We start from the raw sequence: 26,876 nt of genomic DNA on the forward strand, positions 1-26,876 counted from the left end.
CTTTGGAACCAAAGCGTATACCTCCGGCGCCATCTCCTTGATGGATCTGCCATCCAGCCATCTGTCCTCCCAGAAGAGGGCGGTTTCCCCGTTGCCGACTACCATGTAGTTAGAGGCCGCAAAGACATCCAGCTCCGTCTTCGAGAAGTGCATGTCCAACCCGCGCCAAGGTCGCAGGGGGTCGGTGTGCATCCTCCAGATCCAACGCACCCTAAGGCTGATAGCCGTGCGTGCGAGATCTGAAATTCCTAGCCCCCCTAGCCGCAGCGGCCTACACACCCTCGCCCAGTTGACGTGACAATGTCCGCCATTGGTGTCAGCCCTACCAGCCCATAGGAATCCTCGCAAGATTTTGTTGACCTGCTTGAGTGCTTTCTTATCAATACTAAGCACCATCAGCTGGTGCAACGGTATCGCTGCGAGAACCGAGCGGATTAGCGCCAAGTGTCCTGCCCGAGGCATCATCGATGCCCGCCAGGTAGGTAGCTTGTCGGCTAGACGGTCTAAGAGTGGCTGGAATGCTGCAGCCGTCAGCCTTCCGATAGACAGCGGGATGCCGAGGTATCTCACCGGGAACGGCGCTAGCTGGCACTCCATGAGTTCGGCAGCGCCCGCGGCCTCAGCCTCGGAACAGGCGATGGGGGAAACCGAGCACTTGGCGAAGTTGGTGCGCAGCCCTGATGCATGGCCGAAGAGCTCCAGGATCCCACGTGCAGCGCGTAGATCCGTCTCATCCGCGTGGCAGAAAATCACCACATCATCCGCATAAAGCGACACCGACGTCGCTAAGTCCCGCCGAGCTAAGCGCCGTAGCACCCCAAGCTCGATAGCCTTAGCCGACAACCTGTTGAGGGTGTTCATCATCAGAACAAACAGCGCTGGCGACAGGGGTCTCCCTGTCTCAGGTCCCTCCGATGCCAAATCGGGGGGCCTGGCTCGCCATTGAGCATCACCCTGGTACTCGCAGTGGAGAGGAGGATGGACACCAGTTCGCGGAACCTCGGCCCAAACCCTAACTTGCGGAGAATCTCCAAAAGGAAACCCCAAGAGACGGAGTCAAAGGCGCGGGCAATGTCCAACTTGAGCATCACCCGCGGCTCCTTCTCCCGGTGTAAGAACCTAGCTGTCTGCTGGACCAACATGAAGTTGTCGTGGATACAACGCTTGCGAATGAACGGCATTGGTTACGATCCACCAGCGACTCCATCCTAGGGGCCAGACGAGTGGCGAGTGCCTTCGCCACCAACTTGGCAAAGATATGGATCAGGCTGATTGGGTGGTAGTCGCCGAGCGCGGCCGCATCCGGGGGCTAAGGCAGCAGGGTCAGCAAGGCCTGGTTAAGACCTTGGAACCCGGGTGATGCTCAATGGTTATGATATTCACCCAGTTTATGATATTCACCCAGTTTACCAAGCTGAGCTTTACAAATATATACAAGGCTTCAACAAACGGTCTATTTTATATTGTCCAATTGGGCCCAGACTTAGGGCGACTTCTTTTGGGCTCCTGCTTATGCAGAAGCTAGCTTATAGAAAATGGTGAGGAGAAACTGTGGTGGGAAGAAGCTCCTAGAAGCAAGTTCCTCCTATTCTTTTGGGCTTCTAGGAATTTTGCTTATTTGAGGTGTTGAGTTGTGAAATGCCCGTAATGTCCCTAAAATGGATATGTGTTCGAAATAACTTATAATACCATAGATATGGTCCGTTTTAGTGAAAAATCAGCTATAAATGAATGAAGAAAATTAAGGAAAGTCTAATAATAACGAGAATACGGTGTCGTAGTATAATTTAGTACAATCCAAAATAAAACAAATGTCATAGTGTATTCATAACTACAATAAAAGAGCATCTCACGCAACTAAACTCTCAGCAATGTGGCAGATCGGCGTGGTCCTGTCCGTGCTGCGGGAGATGAACCCGACGCGAGAAGTGGAGCGGCGACGGGGCGGCGGCGAGCGGCGACTGGCGGCTGGGCGTCGGGCCGGTGGTGGTGTACTGGCGGCGGGGCGTCGGGCCGGTGGTGCTGGACTGGCGGCGGGGCTTCGGGCCAGCGGCGAGCGGCGGGGCGTCGGGCCGGTGGTGGACTGGCGGCGGGGCGTCGGGCCGGTGGTGGACTGGCGGAGGAGCCGGTGGTGGTGGACTGGCGGCGGGGCGTCGGGCCGGCGACGAGCGGCGGGGAGCGGCGACTCTGCTCGATGGGGATTCTGCTCGATGGGGATTCTCTCTCTGGGACTGCTCGATGGGAGATAAGGTACGTTCTTTTTTTTTCGTTCTCTAATCTTTTTTGACCGGCAGCCACTACGGAGTGGCATTCTCTGTAAAATGGTCCGAACTTCAGGTGCAGGTTCGAGTACCGGTTCGCCTCTCTCAACCAGAAGCTCGGGAAACAGGTCTCCAGGAGTTTCTCAATTTGCACTTGAGGCTAGCTTCTCGGTCCAAATAAGCTATACATAAGCTGGACAGTTCTTTTGGGCTTCACTGGTTTGGCACCTAGAAGCAGGGTTATAAGCCCAAAAGAAGTCGCCCTTAGCTTGACCAGAAACTGAGTTGCTAGTAATACAATATCTGAGTTTGTTTTGATCCCAAATGTCTCAGCAACCATATATGCAGTGTAGAACTATTTTGCACATGCCACATGTCGTGTTCAAACAAAGAGTTATTGTTCTGAATTATATGATCAAACATACACATATGGGAGGTGAACCGTACAAATTATTCATGCGGTGCTGAGTCAAAATTATAGTTTCAAACTTGTATATCTACGGCTCTACCTGAAACCTGAAATATGTAAAAGGTTCTTGCACTTGAACAGATGATGTACCCGATACTTTCAGTTTTTTTTTGGTTTTCTGCCAATATTTGTGATGAAAAAGTGGTCAGTGCCTTCTGTAGTTGCATTACGCCCAAGATCTTTTCTTCACTTTTCCCTATTCATGGATATTAAGAGCAAGATCTCTTCGAGCAGATATGAATAAGACAAAAGGAACGATGATTATTGAACAGAGATTTCGTCAGATTTTCTCTTGGTCATTATGAACTAGGGTTTGGCTGGTTCGAAAACTTCCTCACCATATATCTTGTTTAATACCTTGATCATGGACTATATGTCCCTCATGAGATTCCATTTGATTTTATTGTGTTTTTCGCAAATGTCACTTTTATTGCATGTAGACTGTCTCAGATGTAATATCTTTTACCTGTTACTCTCATTATCTGGTTGTTAGCCATGCGAAAAAATAGTCTAGAGGTGAAACTTCTAGCTACTAGACTAGTGAAAGGGCATCTGATTGTTTTTCTTATTTTAAATTGAGCAATTAGGACATATTGTCCTTTACTAATATAAGCTGCAGCTGTTTGTTTATTGGAGGCGTGCAAAGTGCTGGGAATCTTATGTATAGTTAGAATTATTTTATTGCGCAAGCTTGCTTCTGATGATATTATCTGTTTTCTTTATGACCAAGTAGAAGAGAATCAAGTCAGTTATTATCTACTGCAGCCTGTAGGCATTGAGATCAAGAGAAGATTCTGAATGATCATGCTGTTGGTATTGAGTTTAATTCCTGTTCTGGAGTGCTGTTGCTTTGCACCTGTTAAAGTTTTTTGGACAATTGTATTGACCGGCTACATTATAATGTTTATTTACATTTTAAACTCTACCACTTGCAAGTAAAAGGCACTTCATACTTCCTGACAGCATGTAAATGGTTACAATTAAAAAAAAAAGGAATTATGTGGTGATAAACCTTGTACAGTTTTACAGACGAGTATTTCAACAAATAAATGTCTTTGTTCTCAGAAATATAGGTGTATCCTTGTAGCTCTAGTAGCTATGACTTCTGTGTAGGTGTGTGATTATACCTCTTTGTAGGTGGGAAATTATATTGTTTGAACAATCTATGTATTCATTAGATATGGTTATGTGCATATATAAGCACACGTTGAGCTGCTTCATATTAATAAAAAAACAAAGCTACAGTACAAAATTTGCACATTAGAAATGCTACTATTTTACTTCAATAATCACATATACAAGCAACCGTGTAAGATTTTATTTTGTTTTTTTCAAAATGGGGATTAAGACCCTGGCTTCTGCATCATTATGATGCACACGGCCTTTTATTAATAAGTTACGAGTACACAGTTTTAAACATTTCACGTATCGTCTAGATTGATACAAGAATCAATCAGCGAAAGACAGAAAATAAAGTATGACTACACATCAACGTAGCCGTCTATTATGACTACACATCAACGTAGCCATCTATTATGACTACACATCAACGTAAGATTTTATTTTGTGTGTCAATCATTTCATCATAGCCTTCACGTTAGCTAAATAGGCAAATATCTATAGATTGACAGATAGGGCAATACTCCATAATCACTCGATAACTTGCTATACTTGGTGGTGAAAGCTGTTGTTGCCGGGAGCGCCTAATCCCCGCTTTAAGCGGGAGCGAAGATCCTCCCGCCTGAAGCGCTGTCTCCATGGACCGAACAGACGCGGCCCAACCAAAAGGTACTGCTTTTTTTTCCTTTTTAGTTTATGTTTATGTTTTCTTTTTTCTATGTTCTTCTTTTGGAAAACATTTTTAAAATCTGAAGTTTTAAAAACAAATAAATATTTCGAATATTTAACTTTTAAAATTGGAACATTTTTTGAATTTGAACTTTTTTGAAAAATGAGTTTGTAACATGAACATTTTTTTAAAATAAAATTTTAAATTTGAACAATTTAATTAAACATTTTTAAAATTTGAACATTTTTAGATTTGAAATTTTTTTAATATCAAACATTTTTAGATTTGTACATTTTTTAATATCAAAACATTTTTAAATTTGAACATTTATAAATTTTGAACTTTTATATATTTGAACATTTTTTGTATTCGAACATTTTTAAATTTCAAACATTTTCAAATTTGAACATTTTCTTCAATTTTGAAAATGTAAAAAATCGGAAAAGAAAAAAACCCAGTAAAACCCAGAAAAAACCCCTGAAGAAAGCAAATCAGGAAAACTGGACCAGAATCTTCCCGAACTGACAGAATAAAAAAAAACAGCTGAAAACTGTGTACTGCTGTTGTCGCTAAATGGGCCGGCCCAACCCAACGCATCGCGCTCTGAGCGGAACGCGGGATAGAAGCGGCGAATAGGTTTCGCCGTTGTTGCCTCCATGCTCCTTGGACTACACCAGCGCTTCTGGGCCGGAAGACATTGGGCCAAGCTTCTACCGGACCGCTTGGGAAACGGTTCGTCCGGGCCTAGAACGTTTATTTGAATATTTCAGTTCCTGCTCGGCCGACCTGAAGTGGATTTTTTTTTTCGAGAGTACGCCAAAGATGTACTGATGCGTGTAGTTGACACGTCCGTTGGGAACCCCAAGAGGAAGGTGTGATGCGCACAGCGGCAAGTTTCCCTCAGTTAGAAACCAAGGTTTAATCGAACCAGTAGGAGTCAAGAAGCACGTTGAAGGTTGATGGCGGCGGGATGTAGTGCGGCGCAACACCGGAGATTCCGGCGCCAACGTGGAACCCGCACAACACAACCAAAGTACTTTGCCCCAACGAAACAGTGAGGTTGTCAATCTCACCGGCTTGCTGTAACAAAGGATTAACCGTATTGTGTGGAAGATAATTGTTTGCAGAGAAAATAGTAAAAACAAGTATTGCAGCAGATTTGTATTTCAGTATTAAAAGAATGGACCGGGGTCCACAGTTCACTAGAGGTGTCTCTCCCATAAGATAAAAGCATGTTGGGTGAACAAATTACAGTCGGGCAATTGACAAATAGAGAGGGCATAACAATGCACATACATGACATGATAAGTATAGTGAGATTTAATTGGGCATTACGACAAAGTACATAGACCGCCATCCAACTGCATCTATGCCTAAAAAGTCCACCTTCAGGTTATCATCCGAACCCCTCCGGTATTAAGTTGCAAAGCAACGGACAATTGCATTAAGTATGGTGCGTAATGTAATCAACAACTACATCCTCGGACATAGCGCCAATGTTTTATCCCTAGTGGCAACAAGCACAACACAACCTTAGAACTTTCGTCACTTCGTCCCAGGTGTCAATGCAGGCATGAACCCACTATCGAGCATAAATACTCCCTCTTGGAGTTAAAAGTAAAAACTTGGCCGAGCCTCTACTAGAAACGGAGAGCATGCAAGATCATAAACAACACATGTATAATAACTTGATAATTAACATGACATGGTATTCTCTATCCATCGGATCCCGACAAACACAACATATAGAATTACAGATAGATGATCTTGATCATGTTAGGCAGCTCACAAGATCCAACAATGAAGCACAATGAGGAGAAGACAACCATCTAGCTACTGCTCACTCATCACTCCGGAGGCGACCATGGCGGTGTAGAGTCCTCCGGGAGATGAATCCCCTCTCCGGCAGGGTGCCGGAGGAGATCTCCAGGATCCCCCGAGATGGGATCGGCGGCGGCGGCGTCTCGATGAGGTTTTTCGTATCGTGGTTTTTCGCCTCGGGGGTTTCGCGACGGAGGCTTTAAGTAGGCGGAAGGAGCGAGTTGGGGGCCAGACGAGGGGGCCACACCATAGGTCGGCGCGACCAAGACCTGGGCCGCGCCGCCCTATGGTTTGGCCACCTCGTGGCCCCACTTCGTATGTTCTTCGGTCTTCTGGAAGCTCCGTGGAAAAATAGGCCCCTAGGTCTTCGTTTCGTCCAATTCCGAGAATATTTCGTTACTAGGATTTCTGAAACCAAAAACAGCGAGAAAACGAGAACCGGCACTTCGGCATCTTGTTAATAGGTTAGTTCCGGAAAATGCACGAATATGACATAAAGTGTGCATAAAACATGTAGGTATCATCAATAATATGGCATAGAACATAAGAAATTATCGATACGTCGGAGACGTATCGGCATCCCCAAGCTTAGTTCTGCTTCGTCCCGAGCGAGGTAAAACGATAACAAAGATAATTTCGAAGTGATATGCCATCATAACCTTGATCATACTATTTGTAAACATATGTAGTGGATGCAGCGATCAAAACAATGGTAATGACATGAGTAAACAAGTGAATCATAAAGCAAAGACTTTTCATGAATAGTACTTCAAGACAAGTATTAATAAGTCTTGCATAAGAGTTAACTCATAAAGCAATAAATCAAAGTAAAGGCATTGAAGCAACACAAAGGAAGATTAAGTTTCAGCGGTTGCTTTCAACTTGTAACATGTATATCTCATGGATAATTGTCAACATAGAGTAATATAACAAGTACAATATGCAAGTATGTAGGAATCAATGCAGAGTTCACACAAGTGTTTGCTTCTTGAGGTGGAGAGAAATAGGTGAACTGACTCAACATAAAAGTAAAGAGAATGGTCCTTCAAAGAGGAAAGCATCGATTGCTATATTTGTGCTAGAGCTTTTATTTTGAAAACATGAAACAATTTTGTCAACGGTAGTAATAAAGCATATGAGTTATGTACATTATATCTTACAAGTTGCAAGTCTCATGCATAGTATACTAATAGTGCCCGCACCTTGTCCTAATTAGCTTGGACTACCGGATCTTTGCAATGCACATTTTTTGACCAAGTGTCACAATGGGGTACCTCCATGCCGCCTGTACAAAGGTCTAAGGAGAAAGCTCGCACTTTGGATTTCTCGCTTTTGATTATTCTCAACTTAGACATCCATACCGGGACAACATGGACAACAGATAATGGACTCCTCTTTAATGCATAAGCATGTGGCAACAATTATTATTCTCATATGAGATTGAGGATATATGTCCAAACTGAAACTTCCACCATGAATCATGGCTTAAGTTAGCGGCCCAAAGTTCTTCTCTAACAATATGCATGCTCCAACCATGAAGGTGGTAGATCTCTCTTACTTCAGACAAGACGGACATGCATAGCAACTCACATGATATCCAACAAAGAATAGTTGATGGCGTCCCCGAAACATGGTTATCGCTCAACAAGCAACTTAATAAGAGATAAAGTGCATAAGTACATATTCAATACCACAATAGTTTTTAAGCTATTTGTCCCATGAGCTATATATTGCAAAGGTGAATGATGGAATTTTAAAGGTAGCACTCAAGCAATTTACTTTGGAATGGCGGATAAATACCATGTAGTAGGTAGGTATGGTGGACACAAATGGCATAGTGGTTGGCTCAAGGATTTTGGATGCATGAGAAGTATTCCCTCTCGATACAAGGTTTAGGCTAGCAAGGTTATTTGAAACAAACACAAGGATGAACGGTACAGCAAAACTCACATAAAAGACATATGGTAAACATTATAAGACTCCATACCGTCTTCCTTGTTGTTCAAAACTCAATACTAGATGTTATCTAGACTCTAGAGAAACCAAATATGCAAACCAAATTAGAAAGCTCTAAGTATTTCTTCATTAATGGGTGCAAAGTATATGATGCAAGAGCTTAAACATGAGCACAACAATTGCCAAGTATCAAATTATCCAAGACATTTTAGAGTTACTACATGTATCATTTTCCAATTCCAACCATATAACAATTTAACGAAGATGAAACTTCGCCATGAATACTATGAGTAGAGCCTAAGGACATACTTGTCCATATGCTACAGCGGAGCGTGTCTCTCTCCCATAAAGTGAATGCTAGGATCCATTTTATTCAAACAAAACAAAAAACAAAAACAAACCGACGCTCCAAGCAAAGTGCATAAGATGTGACGGAATAAAAATATAGTTTCAGGGGAGGAACCTGATAATGTTGTCGATGAAGAAGGGGATGCCTTGGGCATCCCCAAGCTTAGACGCTTGAGTCTTCTTAATATATGCAGGGGTGAACCACCGGGGCATCCCCAAGCTTAGAGCTTTCACTCTCCTTGATCATATTGCATCATACTCCTCTCTTGATCCTTGAAAACTTCCTCCACACCAAACTCGAAACAACTCATTAGAGGGTTAGTGCATAATAAAAATTCACATGTTCAGAGGTGACACAATCATTCTTAACACTTCTGGACATTGCATAAAGCTACTGGACATTAATGGATCAAAGAAATTCATCCAACATAGCAAAAGAGGCAATGCGAAATAAAAGACAGAATCTGTCAAAACAGAACAGTCCGTAAAGATGGATTTTATTAGGCCACCAGACTTGCTCAAACGAAAATGCTCAAATTGAATGAAAGTTGCGTACATATCTGAGGATCATGCTCGTAAATTGGCTTAATTTTCTGAGCTACCTACAGAGAGATAGACCCAGATTCGTGACAGCAAAGAAATCTGGAACTGCGCAGATAATCCAAATCTAGTACTTACTTTTCTATCAAAGACTTTACTTGGCACAACAAAACATAAAACTAAGATAAGGAGAGGTTGCTACAGTAGTAAACAACTTCCAAGACACAAATATAAAACAAAGTACTGTAGCAAAATAACACATGGGTTATCTCCCAAGAAGTTCTTTCTTTATAGCCATTAAGATGGGCTCAACAGTTTTAATGATGCACTCGCAAGAAATAGTATTTGAAGAAAAAGAGAGCATCAAGAGGCAAATTCAAAACACATTTAAGTCTAACATGCTTCCTATGCATAGGAATCTTGTAAATAAACAAGTTCATGAAGAGCAAAGTAACAAGCATAGGAAGATAAAACAAGTGTAGCTTCAAAAATTTCAGCACATAGAGAGGTGTTTTAGTAACATGAAAACTTCTACAACCATATTTTCCTCTCTCATAATAACTTTCAGTAGCAACATGAGCAAACTCAACAATATAACATAAAGCATTCTTATCATGGGTCTCATGCATAAAATTATTACTCTCCACATAGGCATAATCAATTTTATTAGTAGTAGTGGGAGCAAATTCAACAAAGTAGCTATCATTATATATAGGAGGCATATTGTAATCATAAAAGAAAATTTTCTCCTCAATGCTTGGGGGACTAAAAAGATCATGCTCATCAGAGCCAGCTTCCCCAAGCTTAGAATTTTCCATAGCATTAGCAACAATGGTGTTCAAAGCATCCATAGTAATAACATTTCCATTAGCATGCATATAAAGTTCCATGGGTTTTTTAATTCTCTCTTCAAACACATCATGTCCTAATTCAAGATAAAGTTCATAAAGATCTCTCATATTTTTGTTGTTTTCCATTATGCTTAACTAGTGAAATAAAAACATGCATGATATTAAGTAAAGTAAAACAAGTAACTAATTTTTTTGTGTTTTTGATATAGCAAACAAGATAGCAAATAAAGTGAAACTAGCAACTAATTTTTTTGTATTTTGATTTAGTGCAGCAAACAAAGTAGTAAATAAAATAAAGCAAGACAAAAACAAAGTAAAGAGATTGAGAAGTGGAGACTCCCCTTGCAGCGTGTCTTGATCTCCCCGGCAACGGCGCCGGAAATTTGCTTGATGCGTGTAGTTGACACGTCCGTTGGGAACCCCAAGAGGAAGGTGTGATGCGCACAGCGGCAAGTTTCCCTCAGTTAGAAACCAAGGTTTAATCGAACCGAGTAGGAGTCAAGAAGCACGTTGAAGGTTGATGGCGGCGGGATGTAGTGCGGCACAACACCGAGAGATTCGGCGCCAACGTGGAACCTGCACAACACAACCAAAGTACTTTGCCCCAACGAAACAGTGAGGTTGTCAATCTCACCGGCTTGTCTGTAACAAAGGATTAACCGTATTGTGTGGAAGATAATTGTTTGCGAGAGAAAATAGTAAAAACAAGTATTGCAGCAGATTTGTATTTCGAGTATTAAAAGAATGGACCGGGGTCCACAGTTCACTAGAGGTGTCTCTCCCATAAGATAAAAGCATGTTGGGTGAACAAATTACAGTCGGGCAATTGACAAATAGAGAGGGCATAACAATGCACATACATGACATGATAAGTATAGTGAGATTTAATTGGGCATTACGACAAAGTACATAGACCGCCATCCAACCGCATCTATGCCTAAAAAGTCCACCTTCAGGTTATCATCCGAACCCCCTCCGGTATTAAGTTGCAAAGCAACGGACAATTGCATTAAGTATGGTGCGTAATGTAATCAACAACTACATCCTCGGACATAGCGCCAATGTTTTATCCCTAGTGGCAACAGCACAACACAACCTTAGAACTTTCTCGTCATCGTCCCGGTGTCAATGCGGCATGAACCCACTATCGAGCATAAATACTCCCTCTTGGAGTTAAAAGTAAAAACTTGGCCAGAGCCTCTACTAGAAACGGAGAGCATGCAAGATCATAAACAACACATGTATAATAACTTGATAATTAACATGACATGGTATTCTCTATCCATCGGATCCCGACAAACACAACATATAGAATTACAGATAGATGATCTTGATCATGTTAGGCAGCTCACAAGATCCAACAATGAAGCACAATGAGGAGAAGACAACCATCTAGCTACTGCTATGGACCCGTAGTCCAGGGGTGAACTACTCACTCATCACTCCGGAGGCGACCATGGCGGTGTAGAGTCCTCCGGGAGATGAATCCCCTCTCCGGCAGGGTGCGGAGGAGATCTCCAGGATCCCCCGAGATGGGATCGGCGGCGGCGGCGTCTCGATGAGGTTTTCCGTATCGTGGTTTTTCGCCTCGGGGGTTTCGCGACGAAGGCTTTAAGTAGGCGGAAGGGCGAGTCGGGGGCCGGACGAGGGGCCACACCATAGGTCGGCGCGGCCAAGACCTGGGCCGCGCCGCCCTATGGTTTGGCCACCTCGTGGCCCCACTTCGTATGTTCTTCGGTCTTCTGGAAGCTCCGTGGAAAAATAGGCCCCTGGGTCTTCGTTTCGTCCAATTCCGAGAATATTTCGTTACTAGGATTTCTGAAACCAAAAACAGCGAGAAAACGGAAGCGGCACTTCGGCATCTTGTTAATAGGTTAGTTCCAGAAAATGCACGAATATGACATAAAGTGTGCATAAAACATGTAGGTATCATCAATAATATGGCATAGAACATAAGAAATTATCGATACGTCGGAGACGTATCACGTACCATATCTTTATAGAAGGCAGAATATAAGTACAAGACGACTACAACTCGCTGCGAACAACGAGTGCAGAACGAACTCCACCCCGGCTAATCCGAAGACCAGCCAACACCAAAGATACAACTACAACACAAAGAACCTATCCAAAGCTAATCCTCAAAGCCGCGTCTCGCTCCACGCCGAATACCTCCGAAGATCGACATCTGCAAGAGACCTCTCCTTTGCCGACGCACCATCAAAAGAGAAGATGGCGGGACTAGGTCGGCCTCCAAAAAAGGCGTCATCTTGGACTCTCCGACGATGTCGTACATAGCGCCCCGGAAGATCAACCTTGGACAGTGGCGGACACCGGAGGAACGCAAAGATAAACGACAAGCCGTGTCTCCAACCGCAAAGCTCCCAACGGAGGAACGACATCGAAATGCCGCCGGTGCGTCGGTTCCACCGAACCTAGGCTTTCGCCCGGAGACGACACCAAACCCACGCGGGAGCGAGGAAGTGTCGGCATACATCGGCGGCGCCCCAAGGAGGAAAACGACGCCCACGGGCGCCGTCGCCCCCGGCACCGGCCAAGCGGGCCGGACTTTCGTCCGATGCCGTACCCCGCCCACGCTGCCCGCCGAGTTGGGGCCGCCGATCTTGTTGTCCACACCGCCGCCGCCACAGCACTATGTCGCCGTAGCCTCACCAAGGTGCTCCACCCGCTCCCGGCATGGCCAAGGAGGACACACTCCGAGCTCCACCTCCAGCCTAGACACGCACAACAGCAGGCACCACCGACCACCCGGCCCGAAACCCAGATCGGGCCCAAGAAGGACCCAGATCTGGGCCCTGCGCCTCCGGACCCTCCTCCTCGTCGGCGCCATCGGGGGAAAACGAGGACGCGGTCCTCCTCCTTGGCCGCCGGCCGGCCTCCGCTGCGCCAGGACTCCCCTGGACGCACTCCACGCCGCTGCCCGCCACCAAGCTCCTGACCCGCCGTCACCGCCCCCGTCCAGCGCCGAGCCTCCTCCACCGCGCGCCCGCCGCCGCTGCGTCCACCGCCGAGATGCTCCGCTCCTCCGCGCCTCCCCGCCGAGCACCTCCTCACCGCCGCCTCAACTTGCGACCGGCCGCCCCTGGCGCAGCTCGCCGGCCACCGCCACGCCAGGCCCCGCCGACCGTCGCCGATATGCACTGCCGACAAAGGAGGACGCCGTCCCGCGCCGGTCCTCCTCGCGCCAGGTAGTGTAAGGCCCGCCGCCGCCGGCACCGCGCGGGCTTTGCCCGGCGGCGCACGCCGGCGGCGGCCGGGGGTGGGGAGAGGGAGAGGAGGTGGAGGCTGGGATCTAGGGTTTCCGCCCCCAGGTCGCGCGGGGCGACCTGAAGTGGATTAACAGGGATCACGTGGTGCTTCTGCCCAACCCGGCATGCTGTCGCCGAGCGCCTTCAGGCCGGTTTATCTTCAAAACTGCTCCGTCAAGGTCTTCTGCAAGGCTCTGACATTTCGTCTCCAGCACCAGATCAAAGAGCTCATCGACGCCGACCAAACTGGATTCCTCACTGGCCGGAGAATTTCAGAGAATTTCGTCCTCGCCACGGAATCGGTTCTATCGCCGGAAGACGCCGGTCGTCGTCCTCAAGATGGATTTTGCCAAGGCGTTCGACTCCGTTTGCTGCTCCAGCCTGCGCAAGGTGATGTTGGCGCGAGGTTTCCCCACCATCTGGTGCGATTGGCTCGACGACATCTTCGCCTCCTCGCGTTCCGCCGTCCTCCTCAATGGCGTGCCTGGGCAGTGGATCCGGTGCATCCGTAGGCTTTGTCAAGGGGACCCGCTCTCTCCATATCTCTTCCTCATCGTCGCCGACGTGCTACAACGGCTGATCCACCGCGACACTGTCCTCCAACACCCTCTGGTGGACGGCGCCGCCTGCCCGGTGCTTTAGTACGCAGACGGCACCCTCCTCATCTTCTGTGCCGATTGGCGTGCGTTCCATTGCGGCTCAAAACTCATGCCTCCTCGTCAAGCTTATCCATCGGCTGCACTGCGCCACCGCGGAGTCTTGGCCTCGGTGGGTGTGGGACTCGCAAGCTGGTGCCCCACTTGACATGGCCGGCTCCGCGACAACTCTCTGCGGCGCCCACTGGTCCTCCCTGCAACAGCTTCTGCCCCTCTACCGCAGCATCTCGGACGTGAAGCTGGGCGACGGCCGGCGTGTGGCCTTCTGGCTCGACCTGTGGCTGCCGGCCGGCCCGGCCCCTTGCGGCGACGTACCCTGAGTTGTACTCACTGCACCCTTCGTGGTGCCTCCATCCGCCAGGTGGTCGTGTGTGGCCTCGAGTCCATCCTGAATCCGCGGCTGTCGACGATCGCCGCCCGTCAGAAGGAGGAGCTCGTGCTTGTCTTTGCCACGATCCACCTTTCTGACAACGTGGATGAGCGCTCTCTACCTCTGTGCGGCCGTGGGGACGGGCGTCTCCGCACGGCCTCACTCTACCGCTTGCGCACTTTCGGCGGCGTGCTGGACGAGCACCACGACTTCGTGTGGCGCAACTACGCTCCTTCAAAGGTGAAATTCTTCGTGTGGCTGTTGGTGAAGAGCCGCATACAGTGCCGTGCGAACCTTCTGCGGAAAGGGATCCTCACTCGCGCCGACAGTGGGTGTCCCATCTGCCCTGCTTCCCTGAAACTGCCAGCCACATCGTCTTCGGCTGTCCCTTCGCCCAAAGCTTCTGTTCTGACATTGGTGCTGCTAATGATGTTGCCCTCAGCGCTTCGTCTGCTGGCAGCTGCGCCCTGCCAGCCGCCGCTCGGCCCACGATGACCTCGACGCTGCGTCTTCGTGTGGCACCTGTGGAAGCATAGGAACGACGTTGTCTTCAACGGGCAGTCACCGTCCCTCCGTCATGTCCTCAAAATATGTAGGGATGACGCCGTGCTCTGCGGGCATGGCTGCCGCTCGCATGCCGAGATGACGTTGATCTCTGGCTCACGTTCTTCCTCCCCGAGCGGCCGTAATTTTCCCCGTGTTTTCTTGTTTGAGCTCTCCCCAATGGCGTTGGGAGATGTCTCCCCCTCCCTCAGTGTACTGCTGCTTACTACGGGGCCTTCACCCAATCTGTTGATGATCTGAAGGAATACAAAAATGATTCAGGTGGGAGCTTCTGCTCCTCCCCGTGAACCCTCAAAAAAGAAAAGCTCTGAACATATAACAACGTGGGCTGACCAAGACAAAAAATGACAGACATACAAAGACAAGTATACAGATCTAGAAACAAGATAGATGCATGTAAAGTTTTGCAAACGTAACAGATAACGCAATATTATCTCTTGGAATGCTTCGTTTATGGAACACGAAGAGCCAAGCTTAACAGAGATATGGAAAAGAAAAGGAAACCCTTCAAGTGTTACATGCGTACTTAACTTAGTTAGACTTTAGACCAAGGCACCAAGTTATAGTTCGGTGCTCACAGTTACAGTAGATGAGTACATCAGTACATCGAGAAGGAAATAAGTCATGGCAGGAGATGAGATTTCCTGCATACGTAGAATTATGTGTAAAGAAATTACAGAAAAAAAACGGCTCCTTTTGAGATGATTGCGAAATTTCAGAGAAACTGTTCATGGTGAAGCAGATTATATATGTATAATCTCATCTCCTGAAAATACTCACTGGAGAGTTCAATTTTAGCAAAATTCCACTCTTTAGTCTATGCATTATGTATAGAGAAACGTGAGGACAAAAATAGTAGGATTTTGATTCAGATGCTGAGAAAGATGTCTGAGACCTAAGGAAATACCGGGCACCTTAGAAATAGACAATAGCATGGCTTCTACCGAAGTAACAAATGTTGAAACATACGAGAAATGTAACATGATTGTCCCTCGATTTCACACTGCACCGACCTTAACACAGTGGCCTACCCTACTTCTTTTTGGATATGACATGAAGGGGGAGTGTAAAGGATGAATCTAACCAATTAGCTGAAAACAATCGGCACACGACAGCGGACTACTAGTACATGCTTCTACATTACTTTGCAAAGTTGACTAATCCATGCCATGGGCAATCAATAAACCCATGCAAATGTGACATTTCAAGGCAAATCATGATCAACTGATTGCTCAGCCATGCGTGGATTGTGCTGGTACACATACTTCTTTGCCCAGTATAAGTAGTTCAAGAAGCCAAGCAACCCGACGACTGCCACAACCCAGTAGAATAGGTCAAGATGGCTGTTGTTCAAGCTTGTACCCTCGAGCCATCCACCCTGGTGACCATGCCTTGTCACCCTGTTCACAATATCCACCAGGAATGTAGCCATCAGTGACGCAAGCCCTATCTCACACCAGAATAATGCCGTGGCAATTGACTTCATGCCCCGTGGCGCCTCACTATTAAAGAACTCGAGGAGTCCGGTGAATGATGTCACGTCTGACACACCAAGCAGGAAGAACTGAGGTGTAAGCCAGAACAGGGACATCTGCACTACAGCATCCTTTCTTTTCTTCTCAACAACTGCAGCGATGACCGAGGCAAGTATCATGGAGGCAAAGCCTATAGCTATGCGCTGCAGATGAGTGATGCCACCAACGTAGCCTGTGCGTTTACGCAAGAATGGCACAATGAACCGATCATAGACGGGAAGCATTATCATCTGGAATGTGGTGGGGATGATAAAGAGAGTCGCAGGGGAAACATTGACCTTGCCCAGCCTTGTGTCGGTCATGCCACCTTGCTGCACAGTGAATATGAAGACGATAGTGTTCGACACATATGCTATCATGGAGCTGAAGAAGATCGGAAGCACGCATAGCACAATCTTAGTCTCCTCCACCTTCGTTGCAGTGCAAACTGCCCAATCTCCATCCTTACCACGGTCAATGCAGGCTTTGTCAAGGAATCTGTCAAGAAGGATGAAAGAGTCTGTAAGGAAATACAGCTAAACACTCTCTAGTCTGTTCTCTCTGTGACAAGTAGCCCGCTCAGAAAATGGAAATATTTCAGCTAATCTTACTTCAGACTTTTTGTTTGAGAGGGTACTTCAACAGACTGTGTCCTAGTCACAGTCTCAGTAATGCTTTCCTGTGCTTCTTCCAGCTTCTCAGGAAGTTCAAGATTCCTGTTCTTGCATGCAACCACAATAACCTGGGAAGGGAAGATTGTAGTTAAGTATTAGAACACATTTGTATGGATCTTATGTCTCAAGTTTTAAGGCAAGACAGAACACAAAACCTGCAGTATTCGAGTTAGAGGGCTTCCTTCTGGCACTTGGTTGCGGTAGAAAGGCAGACCAGCAGCAACAATGAGCAATCCAAACAGAATTAGGATGGCACACACCCCAAGTCCGATGTCCCACCCCTTGTAGTTCTCAAGCCACACTATGAATATTAGCCCTATAAAACCTCCAAGGGAGATCCCGAAGGTATACCAGTTAAAGAAGCTGGACTTCTGGCGGGACTCAATAGGATCTCTATGGTCAAATTGGTCTGCTCCGAGGGATGGCATGCATGAACGCACAAAACCATCGCCAAATGCATTGATGTACAACGATGCGTACAGCAAGGTAGCATTCCATCCATGGACCTCTTTGCAGCTGCTTAGTTCTGCTTCAACGTTGCAAGGTGCAGGATGAAGTGAGGGTAAGTGTGCTTGTAACGCGAGCAATCCATAGCCCTGCACAGATTAATGTGTGTTTATAAATAATACTTGCCTAGAAATTCAGCTGGTGTATATTTGACTAACAACTACATTTTCTTTACAACTTAAACTTCTTTTCAAATCAGGGACAATATTTTAAAGGTATTGTAGATGCTGACAATGAAATTGTGTAGCATCATACATTCCAAACCAACTACAGTTTCCTAGAGGAAAACATTGTGAAGGATGTTAATTTAAGTCTTAATTGGACAAGGCAAAGAAAGAGCGTCAATATTAGCCTTTCTATGCCAGTCATGTTCTTCTTTCATATCCAGATTAAGTGGATTTATGGTCAAAGGATATGCAAGAGTAGGTTCACATCCTTGTCATGTACTGAGCTGTAATAAGACACGACAAGTTATAAGTCAAAGCTAGAAGCACACCGTTGTTGATGTATTTCTTTCTTTGTTTGCAAATAAATTAGTACCGCTTTCCTAGATAGGTATGTGTGAAGTCCATCTTCAACTAACCATGCCCTCAAAATCATGTAAACCCACAATTGTTTAATATGTATCACAGCTGAATTCCAGCTTTGGACTTCCGAGACACAAACTTTCAGCCTTTCTTTTTGGTGAAACCACACCAGAATTAAGAAAACACAATAAGAGAAAAAAATACAAAAATCAGCAGGGATTTTTCATATTCCCGTTTTTTTTGGCAGTGGCCTGAGGATACTAAGTTTTATTATTCACTTCTTCATTTTATGGAGCTATGTATGTCTCAAACATAATTAGTAAAGCTGCAAAAGTGTCATCGCCTATAGCCTTGTTCTCTATTGCTAGCAGTTTCTCCTCTTAGTAAACAGCACAAATATATGCAGATAACAAAAGAATGGTTTCCTTGTATCATAATAGGAATCCTATAGATAATTAAAAAAGCAGGCGCATTACCAGAAACATCAATGGACCAAAGAGGAGTATGGTTGTCGAGCGCATGATGTAAGAGTCCGAGAGGAAAGCTCCTATTAATGCAAACCCGCACGTGGCACCAACAAGATTAGTGACAGTAGTTGCAGAGTCTGAGATCCCCATATGCATTGTTCCATGAAAATAAGTGACCAGATTCAGCATGTTTGGGACAATAACCGTGTTCATTAACACAGTCACAACTGTAAGGAGAAACAAGGTACCAAAATGCTTTAGTATTCAGAACTTAGAGCGGAAGCTTGAAAAAAGAAGGAACTGAGATATTGCATGCCTGGCCATATGTATCTGCAAAGCAGGGATCGATATATGAGGACTTACCATACATAAACCATGCTGCTCTGACTCCTCCATGCACCTCTTTGTTGATGGAACTTCCCCTCCAGGCCACAAAGCTCCCAGCTGTCATGGTGCTTCTTCTTCCTCTTGATTATGGTCTCCCAGTTTCGTCCCAAAATGGTGAGGGCTATAAATAAGCAGGTGGATACTGATAGTCCATATTCAACAGAGTGATGCCACCAACTTGATCAATCAAATACTGTTGCTTATTTTATGCCATTATATTATTGCAAGCACAAGTAGTACCAGCCAAAGTTGCTACTACCTCCGAATGTCTGAATTTTGGACATCAAAGAAAAAGAAACATGGACAAGTACTATCAACTAGTACAGAAAGTCTGCAAGCACCACCAAAATGGCAGGTATTGCTATCAGCTTGGATCATTCTGAGAGTGAAACTTTGTAAGTTAGCTCTTAATTCATTAATTGTTCTGAACAAAAGTCTTCTGATAAGATAACTTCCTCAGAAGTGGTGCAACTTAAGTGCATCTTGTTAATCTGCAGTATATACTACAAAGACCTCTGCCATTTTCACAATCAGATAAGTCAGTTTGGAGGGTCTAGGCATGCAGGTGCCATGTTCCTAGCCTACTTGCCCAATATAAGTGGTTCAAGTAGTTAGGCTTTATGTGCATTAAGTATCCAACAGAAAAGACAGAACAGTCGCTCCCTTAATAAACCACTCAGACAGACATGGACTAACTGATATCACAACTTTGGTGAGACCACGCAACGAAAATAGAGCTCCTAGATCCCCACCAAAATTTGAAGAATCCATACAATCTACAAGATTTTCTTGGATACATGATATTCAAAAGACACTCACTAATGTTAAAGTAGAAAAAAGATTAGAGGCATAATGATATTATACAAGTCCACAACCACAAGTACCGTCAAGATAATGATGATATCAGTGTTACAGAGACATTTTGCAACTTAGGTCCTATTCGTTGACTATGTCAAGCACGAGCATTATTTTAAAGCTAAATTCCTCTTGCGAAAAGCAGAAGGTCATGTCTGAAAGCAACATGCCAACTAAGTATAAAAATTATCGACCAGTGCTAAACACATTGGTCCATAGGATGAAAAGTATACTTCCTCTATTTGGACATGTAAGGCATAATTTGACTGTCCAAGGTTGAACTTTGCCCGTAATTTTCTTTTACTGTATTTTGTAAGTAGTTACAGAACACCAATCTTAAGAAAGTGATTCTGAATATGAATCCAATGGTATCAATATTGTGTAGCACAACCCGCACATTATTAAATTAGCTTTTAGTCAGAGCTTGAACTTGGGGAGTCAAATGTACTGCTGAACTACAACTGCCCACCGGACCTGTGCTATAGCCAGTGGGGTTACTGTGGCACCATTGTTGCGCCGGTTGCCAGTTGAAGCCGCGCTCAATGAGCAGTGGAGCCGCCCCTGGGGAGGCAACCGGCTACAAGGTCATGAGGAGCAACCGTGTCCCTAGGTGACGCACACATGCTGTGTGTTGTATGCGCCTGCCTAAACTCCTAAGCCTGAAATGACGACCCAGTTTACTAATAAGTACTGAAGGTGAATGACATGCACTTCTTACGGGAGTAACCAATGCTGAAACATGACCGGGGTGAAAATGACTGTTTAGACATGTGACAAATTTGCACCTTGGATGCTAGTCTGCCAAGAACTATCCAGGCTAGACAGTGATATGGCAAAAGCAATTCCTTTTGGCGATTTCACAAATGGAGTATAAGGGATTAACCCAACGAATAAGCACGTGAGAGCAGAAAACTGGTACAGGCTTACACATTGTTTTGCAAACTGGACTATCCATGTCCTGGTGAATCAGACATCTTTCTCTTTTTTACTGAAATAAGAACAACAGATATGCAACATCTCAAAGTGGATCCTGATCGGCATATGTCTCAACGATGTGCGGATTGTGCTGGTACACATACTTCTTAGCCCAGTACAGGTAGTTGAAGAAGCCAAGCAATCCGAGAACAGCCACAACCCAGTAGAAGAGGTCAAGATGGCTGCTGTTCAAGGTTGTACCCTCGAGCCAGCCTCCGTGGTGCCCGTGCCTTGTGGCGCTGTTTACAATTTCCACTAGCAATGTGGCCATCAATGACGCGAGCCCCAGCTCACACCAGAACAATGCAGTGGCAATAGACTTCATGCCCCGTGGAGCCTCACTGTTGAAGAACTCAAGGAGCCCGGTGAATGACGTCACATCTGCCACGCCAAGCAGGAAGAACTGAGGTGCAAGCCAGAACAAGGACATCTGCACCACAGCTTCCTTTCTCTTCTTCTCAACAATCGCTGCGATGACTGACGCAAGTAACATGGAGGCGAAGCCTATGCCGATGCGCTGCAAATGAGTGACTCCGCCAACATAGCCGGTGCGTCTACGCAAGAATGGCACAATGAACTGGTCATAGACAGCTAGCATTATCAATTGGAATGTGGTTGGGATGATAAAGAGTGTGGCAGGAGAAACATGAATCTTGCCAAGCCTGGTGTTTGTCATGCCACCTTGCTGGACAGTGAATGTAAAGAGGATAACGTTTGATATATAACTGATCATGGAGCTGATGAAGAGAGGAAGCACACGCAGCACAATCTTCGTATCCTCCACCTTCGCCACACTACAAACTGACCAGTCTCCATTTTTGCCATGGTTGATGCAAGCTTTATTGAGGAATCTGGCAAGATGCATGAAAGAGCTATAATAGTGAACACTATTAAAACTCTATAGAGTCTACTCGCTATGCCAACTTGATAAGTAGTCGACACAGAAGTCAGAAAATGGTAGTGTGTCACTGAATCTTACTTCAGATTATCTGTTTGAGAGAGTGCGTCAACAGAACATGCCCTTGTCCCAATACAGCTTTCCTGTGCTTCTTCCAGTTTCTCAGGAAGTTCCAGCTTCCTGTTCCTAAATGCAACCACAAGAACCTGGGAGAGGCAAGATTGTAGTTAACTTATGTTTCTAACAATTTGGCTGAGAAATGGGACGTTATCTTATGTTTTAAGCCAGGAAGAATGTAGCACAACCTGCAGTATTCGAGTTAGAGGACTTCCTTCTGGTACTTGGTTGCGGTAGAAAGGGAGACCAGCAGCAACTACGAGCAATCCAAGCAAAATTAGGATGGCACACACCCCGAGTCCAATATCCCACCCTTTGTAGTTCTCAAGCCACACTATGAAAATCAGCCCTACAAAACCTCCAGAGGAGATTCCGAAGGTATACCAGTTAAAGAAGCTGGACCGTTGGCGGGACTCAGAGGGATCTTCATGGTCAAATTGGTCTGCTCCGAGGGAGGGCAAGCAAACACGGATAAAACCATCACCAAATGCACTCATATACAAGGCTGTATACAATAATGTAGCATTCCATCCATGGACCTCTTTGCAGTTGTTTAGCTCTGTTTCAATGTTGCAAGGTGGTGGATGGAGTGAGGGAAGGTAGGCTTGCAGTGCGAGTAATCCATATCCCTGTTTAAATGCATGTTCATCAATTATAATATAAGAGCATTACATATATAATTTTCTATAGAAGGTGCATAAAACAGCTGTCCGCCAGCCAGTGTAGATTTGATTAAGAACTTAGTGTTACAATCTAAACCTGTTTTAAATCAAGGGTATCCTTATAATGGAAATTTAGAAGCTGAGATAACTATAGTATAACTATTTACATGTAAACATTGTAAGGGGTGTTAACATAAGGCTTTAATAGGATTGAACAAAGAAGATGTCAATACTAGCAGTTTACACCAAAGGAATACCTACATATCCACATTAAGTTTATATTATGGTGAAGGGTATGCCGGTGTAAGTATTCTTTGTCAGACAAGTTATAAGGCAGTTTTCTAGAACTGGGTCACTCAATTAGCTAGTGGCTTGTGTGCTCGCTCAGCCCACCTGGGTTTGAGGGCTTGCCTCCCTGTGTTCAGCCTCATGGTTCTTGTCAATAAACATGCCACAGGTGCTAGTTTTTTTAAATTATATTAGGGGTTTAAAGGTTTAGATTTTGCTCCATATGTTAGAGGCGCACCCCTGTTTTAGTTCAGTATATTTAAATATTCACTATTACCTCATCCCCTATTATTTTGTACAGCCACACATTTTAGCTATGAAAAATATTTCAGCTAAGCAAAATAGTAAATGACATAAAACCACCACATTGGAGGCAACTATAGCCGATTGGGGATGATGAAAGGAACGGGGTATAGAAGATAGAGCTGACAGGTGGGACCCATATCCAGCTCAGCATGCTTCCACACGCGCTGCCAAGTGCCAAATCAGTGCTGACAGACGGGTTCCACTGATCAGAAAAGCTTCATCAGATGGCTATCAGTGCTATTTCAAAGTCATGCATGCCTACAAACTTGATGTGGTGGTTTAATGGTTTCATGTAATTTACTCCAGATAAGCAGGTAACAGGTTTCCTCAATGTTAGTGAGACCACATCAAAGTTGGAAGAATTACAATTAAAGAAACTCTAAATTATGAGAAATTTGCAGCAAGTGTGTAACCATTTTTAGCACCCATCTGAGGGTAGTGAGATAGTATTTTCACTTTTTTAACTAACGTAGCTTCTTATGTTTAAATAATTCATAAATCCGCAAAAGTATTATATTGTCAATCTGTATTGTTGGTACAACTTCTCATTAGAAAAAGCAAGAGAAGAAGATTCACATTACCAGAAACATAAATGGACCAAAAAGGAGCATTGTTCTAGAGCGAGTAATGTAGGAGTCAGAGAGGAAAGCTCCTATCAGTGCAAACCCGGATGTGGCACCAAAAACATTAGTGGTTGTAGTTGCAGAGCCCGAGACCCCCATATGCATTGTTCCATGGAGATAACTAACCAAATTCAGCAGGTTTGGGATAATAGCCACGTTGGATACCACAGTCAGAACTGCAAGGGGGATGCGTACAAAAATGGTTCAATGCTTGGACTCACAACAGAAGCTTGAAAAATAGGAACAGTGAGATATTGCATGCCCACATATACGTAAAAATGTTGACAAAGCAGGATCGGCTATGGTGACTTACCATACAAAAACCATGCTGCTCTGACTCCACCATGCACCTCTTTATTGATGGTGTTTCCCCTCCAATCCACAAAGCCTCCAGGTGCCATTGTGCTTCTTATTCCTCCTGATCAATGCCTGGCTGCCTGCCTGTAGCATCCCTGGCAATAAGAGGGTATATATCAGCAGGTGATATTCATATTCAAAGGAGTGACAACATCGACAGAATTAATCAAAGATTCTTGCCTTCTTAATGACACTGTTACCAATTATGTACATTAATTTGACTTCCATTGTATCAATTATACACACTATAATTTGACTTACATTGTCAGTATTCCTACTGACTCAAATTTGTTAAAGTAGAATAAAAGATTAGGTACATGTAAACTGAGGCTAATGAAGTCTACAAGTAGCCGCAACTTGCGGATATTCCTATCAGTGTGCCATCATCCTGAGAGCGACATTTTGTAAGTTAGCTCCTAATTCAATGATAACTTCCTTCAAAGTAGTGCACCTTAACTTATGAACTGCTAGACCTGCATCTGAAAGCAACATGATAACTATTTATGTAAAAAATCTCAGAAATGGAGCTTAAAGATTTATCGATCAGAGCTCAATAATCGAGCCATAAATCGAAACCCATACTCCCTCTGTTTGGAAATGCAGGGAGTAATTTGACTGTCCAAGCTTGAAGTTGAGTGCAATTTTTTTGGTAGATGAAAAATCACAGTCATACCAAGTGATTTGTCCACAACTCCAATGATATCGATTTTCTGTTTATATTATTGTATCGATTGCTGGTCAAAGATTGAACTTGGACAGTCAAATTAAGCTGAACAATTCCAAACGTAGAGTCTTTCTTTTGTGAACTAATGTAATTAACAGATTTTTCTGATTTACAAGGCACATTAAGGTAATATGAAAATAAACTAAAATATCACCATTGGCCATACCAGAGAGAGAAGTCAAACTGGAACCCATATTATTTGCTGGTTAGCTACAGATAAATCCTCTTCCAAACTGCTAAGGAAGAATGACATATCTCTTTCCAGCACACACACACAGGGGAGAAATGAGTTTTGTGGTATATTCACCATTCCGATATCGTTTTCACTCCTATCTAATAAGCTCCCGGCAACAATCACCTAATTATCTAATTATCGCAAAAACTTGCTCTAATAATCCGCCAAATTTCGGGCCTAAAGTGCGCTCAGTGAGCACATGTGTGGAAACAAAGTACCAAAGGAATGGGCGTGGGGATTGAGTACAGTACTCCCTACTATATATCGATGTGAACCTGCACACGACCACGAAAAGATGACCGAACCCTCCAAACTGTTGCCTAGAGCTTAAGGGCTCCTTTGATTCGTAGGAATATGAAGAGTGTAGGAATAGGAAAGGTGTAGGATTGGAATGTCATGCCAAGTTGAATCCTATAGGAATATGGTGTGTCTTTGATTGTAGCAAAGGAATTTTTCCATGAGGTATGAGCTAATGCTTTTTTCCTATAGGATTTGCACTACAAGATTCCTATAGGAATAATTCCTATAGGATGTGTTCCTATGAATCAAATGGCTTGTATAGGAAACTTTTCCATAGGATTCAAATCCTACATAATTCCTATGTCAATCCTATGAATCAAAGGAGCCCTAAAGGATGACTACGTACCGTGCTTGCTAGATTTGTCACCGATGCATGTCTAGTGTGAAGAATCACTGTAGGAGACTACACGAAGTAAAGCGTGTAAAGAGTACCTCCTGCAGCCGGGGCTTGGGTGTATCTCCACCTCAATCTGGTATCCAAGGGGGGAATGCAGGAGCCTCAGGGGCGCCGGGCGGGTGATTGGCCGAGGCTGGCGCTGAGTGTGTTCCACATAGTCCCTTCATCGCCTCTGCGGCAGCCAACGGTGGCGGTTCCAGGAGGAGCCGCCGCCGCGGCTGTCCGCAATCCTTCGTCTCGTGGCCCTTAGACGTGTGAAAAGAGGAATAGGAGGAGAGGAAGAAGAAGATGCTGACAGGTGAGACCCGCCTGCAACTGCGATGAGATCTCAAGTGTGACTGATTAGTGGGCCCCACATAGCACAATAAACTGGACTTCCCGTCGCCGCCGCCGCCGCCGCCGTCACGGCGTCACCAACCCTCTCACGCGCACTGGCCACCACATCTCTTACTGCTTCAGGTGCAGATAACGGCGGCGGAGGCGCGCGTGGTGGTCCTCCCCGCATTGTCTTCGCCGGAGACTCGCCGCGGTAAGTTTCCCAGCTCCACATCTGAACTGCTTTATTCCATTTACTTCCGACAATCCGACCACCGGGGTCCCGTGATTAGTTTGGAGTGCGGCGGCGCTGAGGTCTCCACTGGGAGGCTGCGAATATATGCTTCACCAATCTCTCCATTACTTGGTGAGATGACACATTTTTCGCCATTACTGAAAGAGGGCATAGCAGCAGTCCTGCATCTAGACTCTAAAGCGAACATCTGTGAGTGTGACACAACCAATTCTGCTCGATGAATATTTTAGGATTCCTCTGTTACAATCTGTATAGTATATTACATAGACAGACTAACTAAAGCTAATTCATCAAAGATCTTTGTTCTCTACGGCCTATATTTAGTTTCCAGAGATGTCAGCACTGCTCTGTGTAAACTAATTCGCTGAGATAATGCAATGATTAAAAGGATCTTGTCTAATCTCATGAACACGCCCTGATCTAATGCGGAAATTAAGGGCAGTAGAAACAAACTCCGCTGGGTGATGCCATCTCAGTAGGTGAAGTACAGTCTGAAATCACTGAACGAGATGAAGCAGTGTAGTCGATCAGGCCGCTGGAACCTTGCCGGATCGATAGCTGTTCTTCACGCAGTGGATCCACTTCGATTTTGTAGTGA

At 45.0% G+C, this 26,876-nt stretch overlaps 2 protein-coding genes across 3 annotated transcripts; both read right to left on the minus strand.

The window, feature by feature from the left end:
* Window positions 1-15,760: 15,760 nt before the first annotated feature.
* Window positions 15,761-19,429, minus strand: LOC124669705 (protein NRT1/ PTR FAMILY 4.5-like). The gene is made up of 5 exons (XM_047206272.1): window positions 18,947-19,429; window positions 18,593-18,810; window positions 17,238-17,678; window positions 17,020-17,150; window positions 15,761-16,906 (listed from the first exon to the last, which is right to left on the minus strand). The coding sequence occupies exons 1-5, from the start codon at window positions 19,032-19,034 to the stop codon at window positions 16,099-16,101; spliced, it is 1,686 nt and encodes a 561-aa protein (XP_047062228.1). The 5' UTR covers window positions 19,035-19,429; the 3' UTR covers window positions 15,761-16,098.
* Window positions 19,430-20,576: 1,147 nt separating this feature from the next.
* On the minus strand, window positions 20,577-24,142 carry LOC124669706 (protein NRT1/ PTR FAMILY 4.6-like). Of its 2 annotated transcripts, XM_047206274.1 has the most exons (7): window positions 24,008-24,142; window positions 23,653-23,870; window positions 22,355-22,444; window positions 22,200-22,257; window positions 22,004-22,071; window positions 21,780-21,904; window positions 20,577-21,651 (listed from the first exon to the last, which is right to left on the minus strand). In XM_047206274.1, exons 1-7 carry the CDS (start codon window positions 24,093-24,095, stop codon window positions 20,844-20,846), a joined length of 1,455 nt encoding a protein of 484 aa, XP_047062230.1. In that variant the 5' UTR covers window positions 24,096-24,142; the 3' UTR covers window positions 20,577-20,843. The 2 variants fall into 2 exon arrangements, with proteins under 2 accessions (XP_047062230.1, XP_047062229.1); XM_047206273.1 differs by having other exon boundaries at window positions 22,004-22,444.
* Window positions 24,143-26,876: the final 2,734 nt, after the last annotated feature.

Source organism: Lolium rigidum, chromosome 7 (assembly GCF_022539505.1).
Source record: "Lolium rigidum isolate FL_2022 chromosome 7, APGP_CSIRO_Lrig_0.1, whole genome shotgun sequence".
Lineage (NCBI taxonomy): Eukaryota > Viridiplantae > Streptophyta > Magnoliopsida > Poales > Poaceae > Lolium > Lolium rigidum.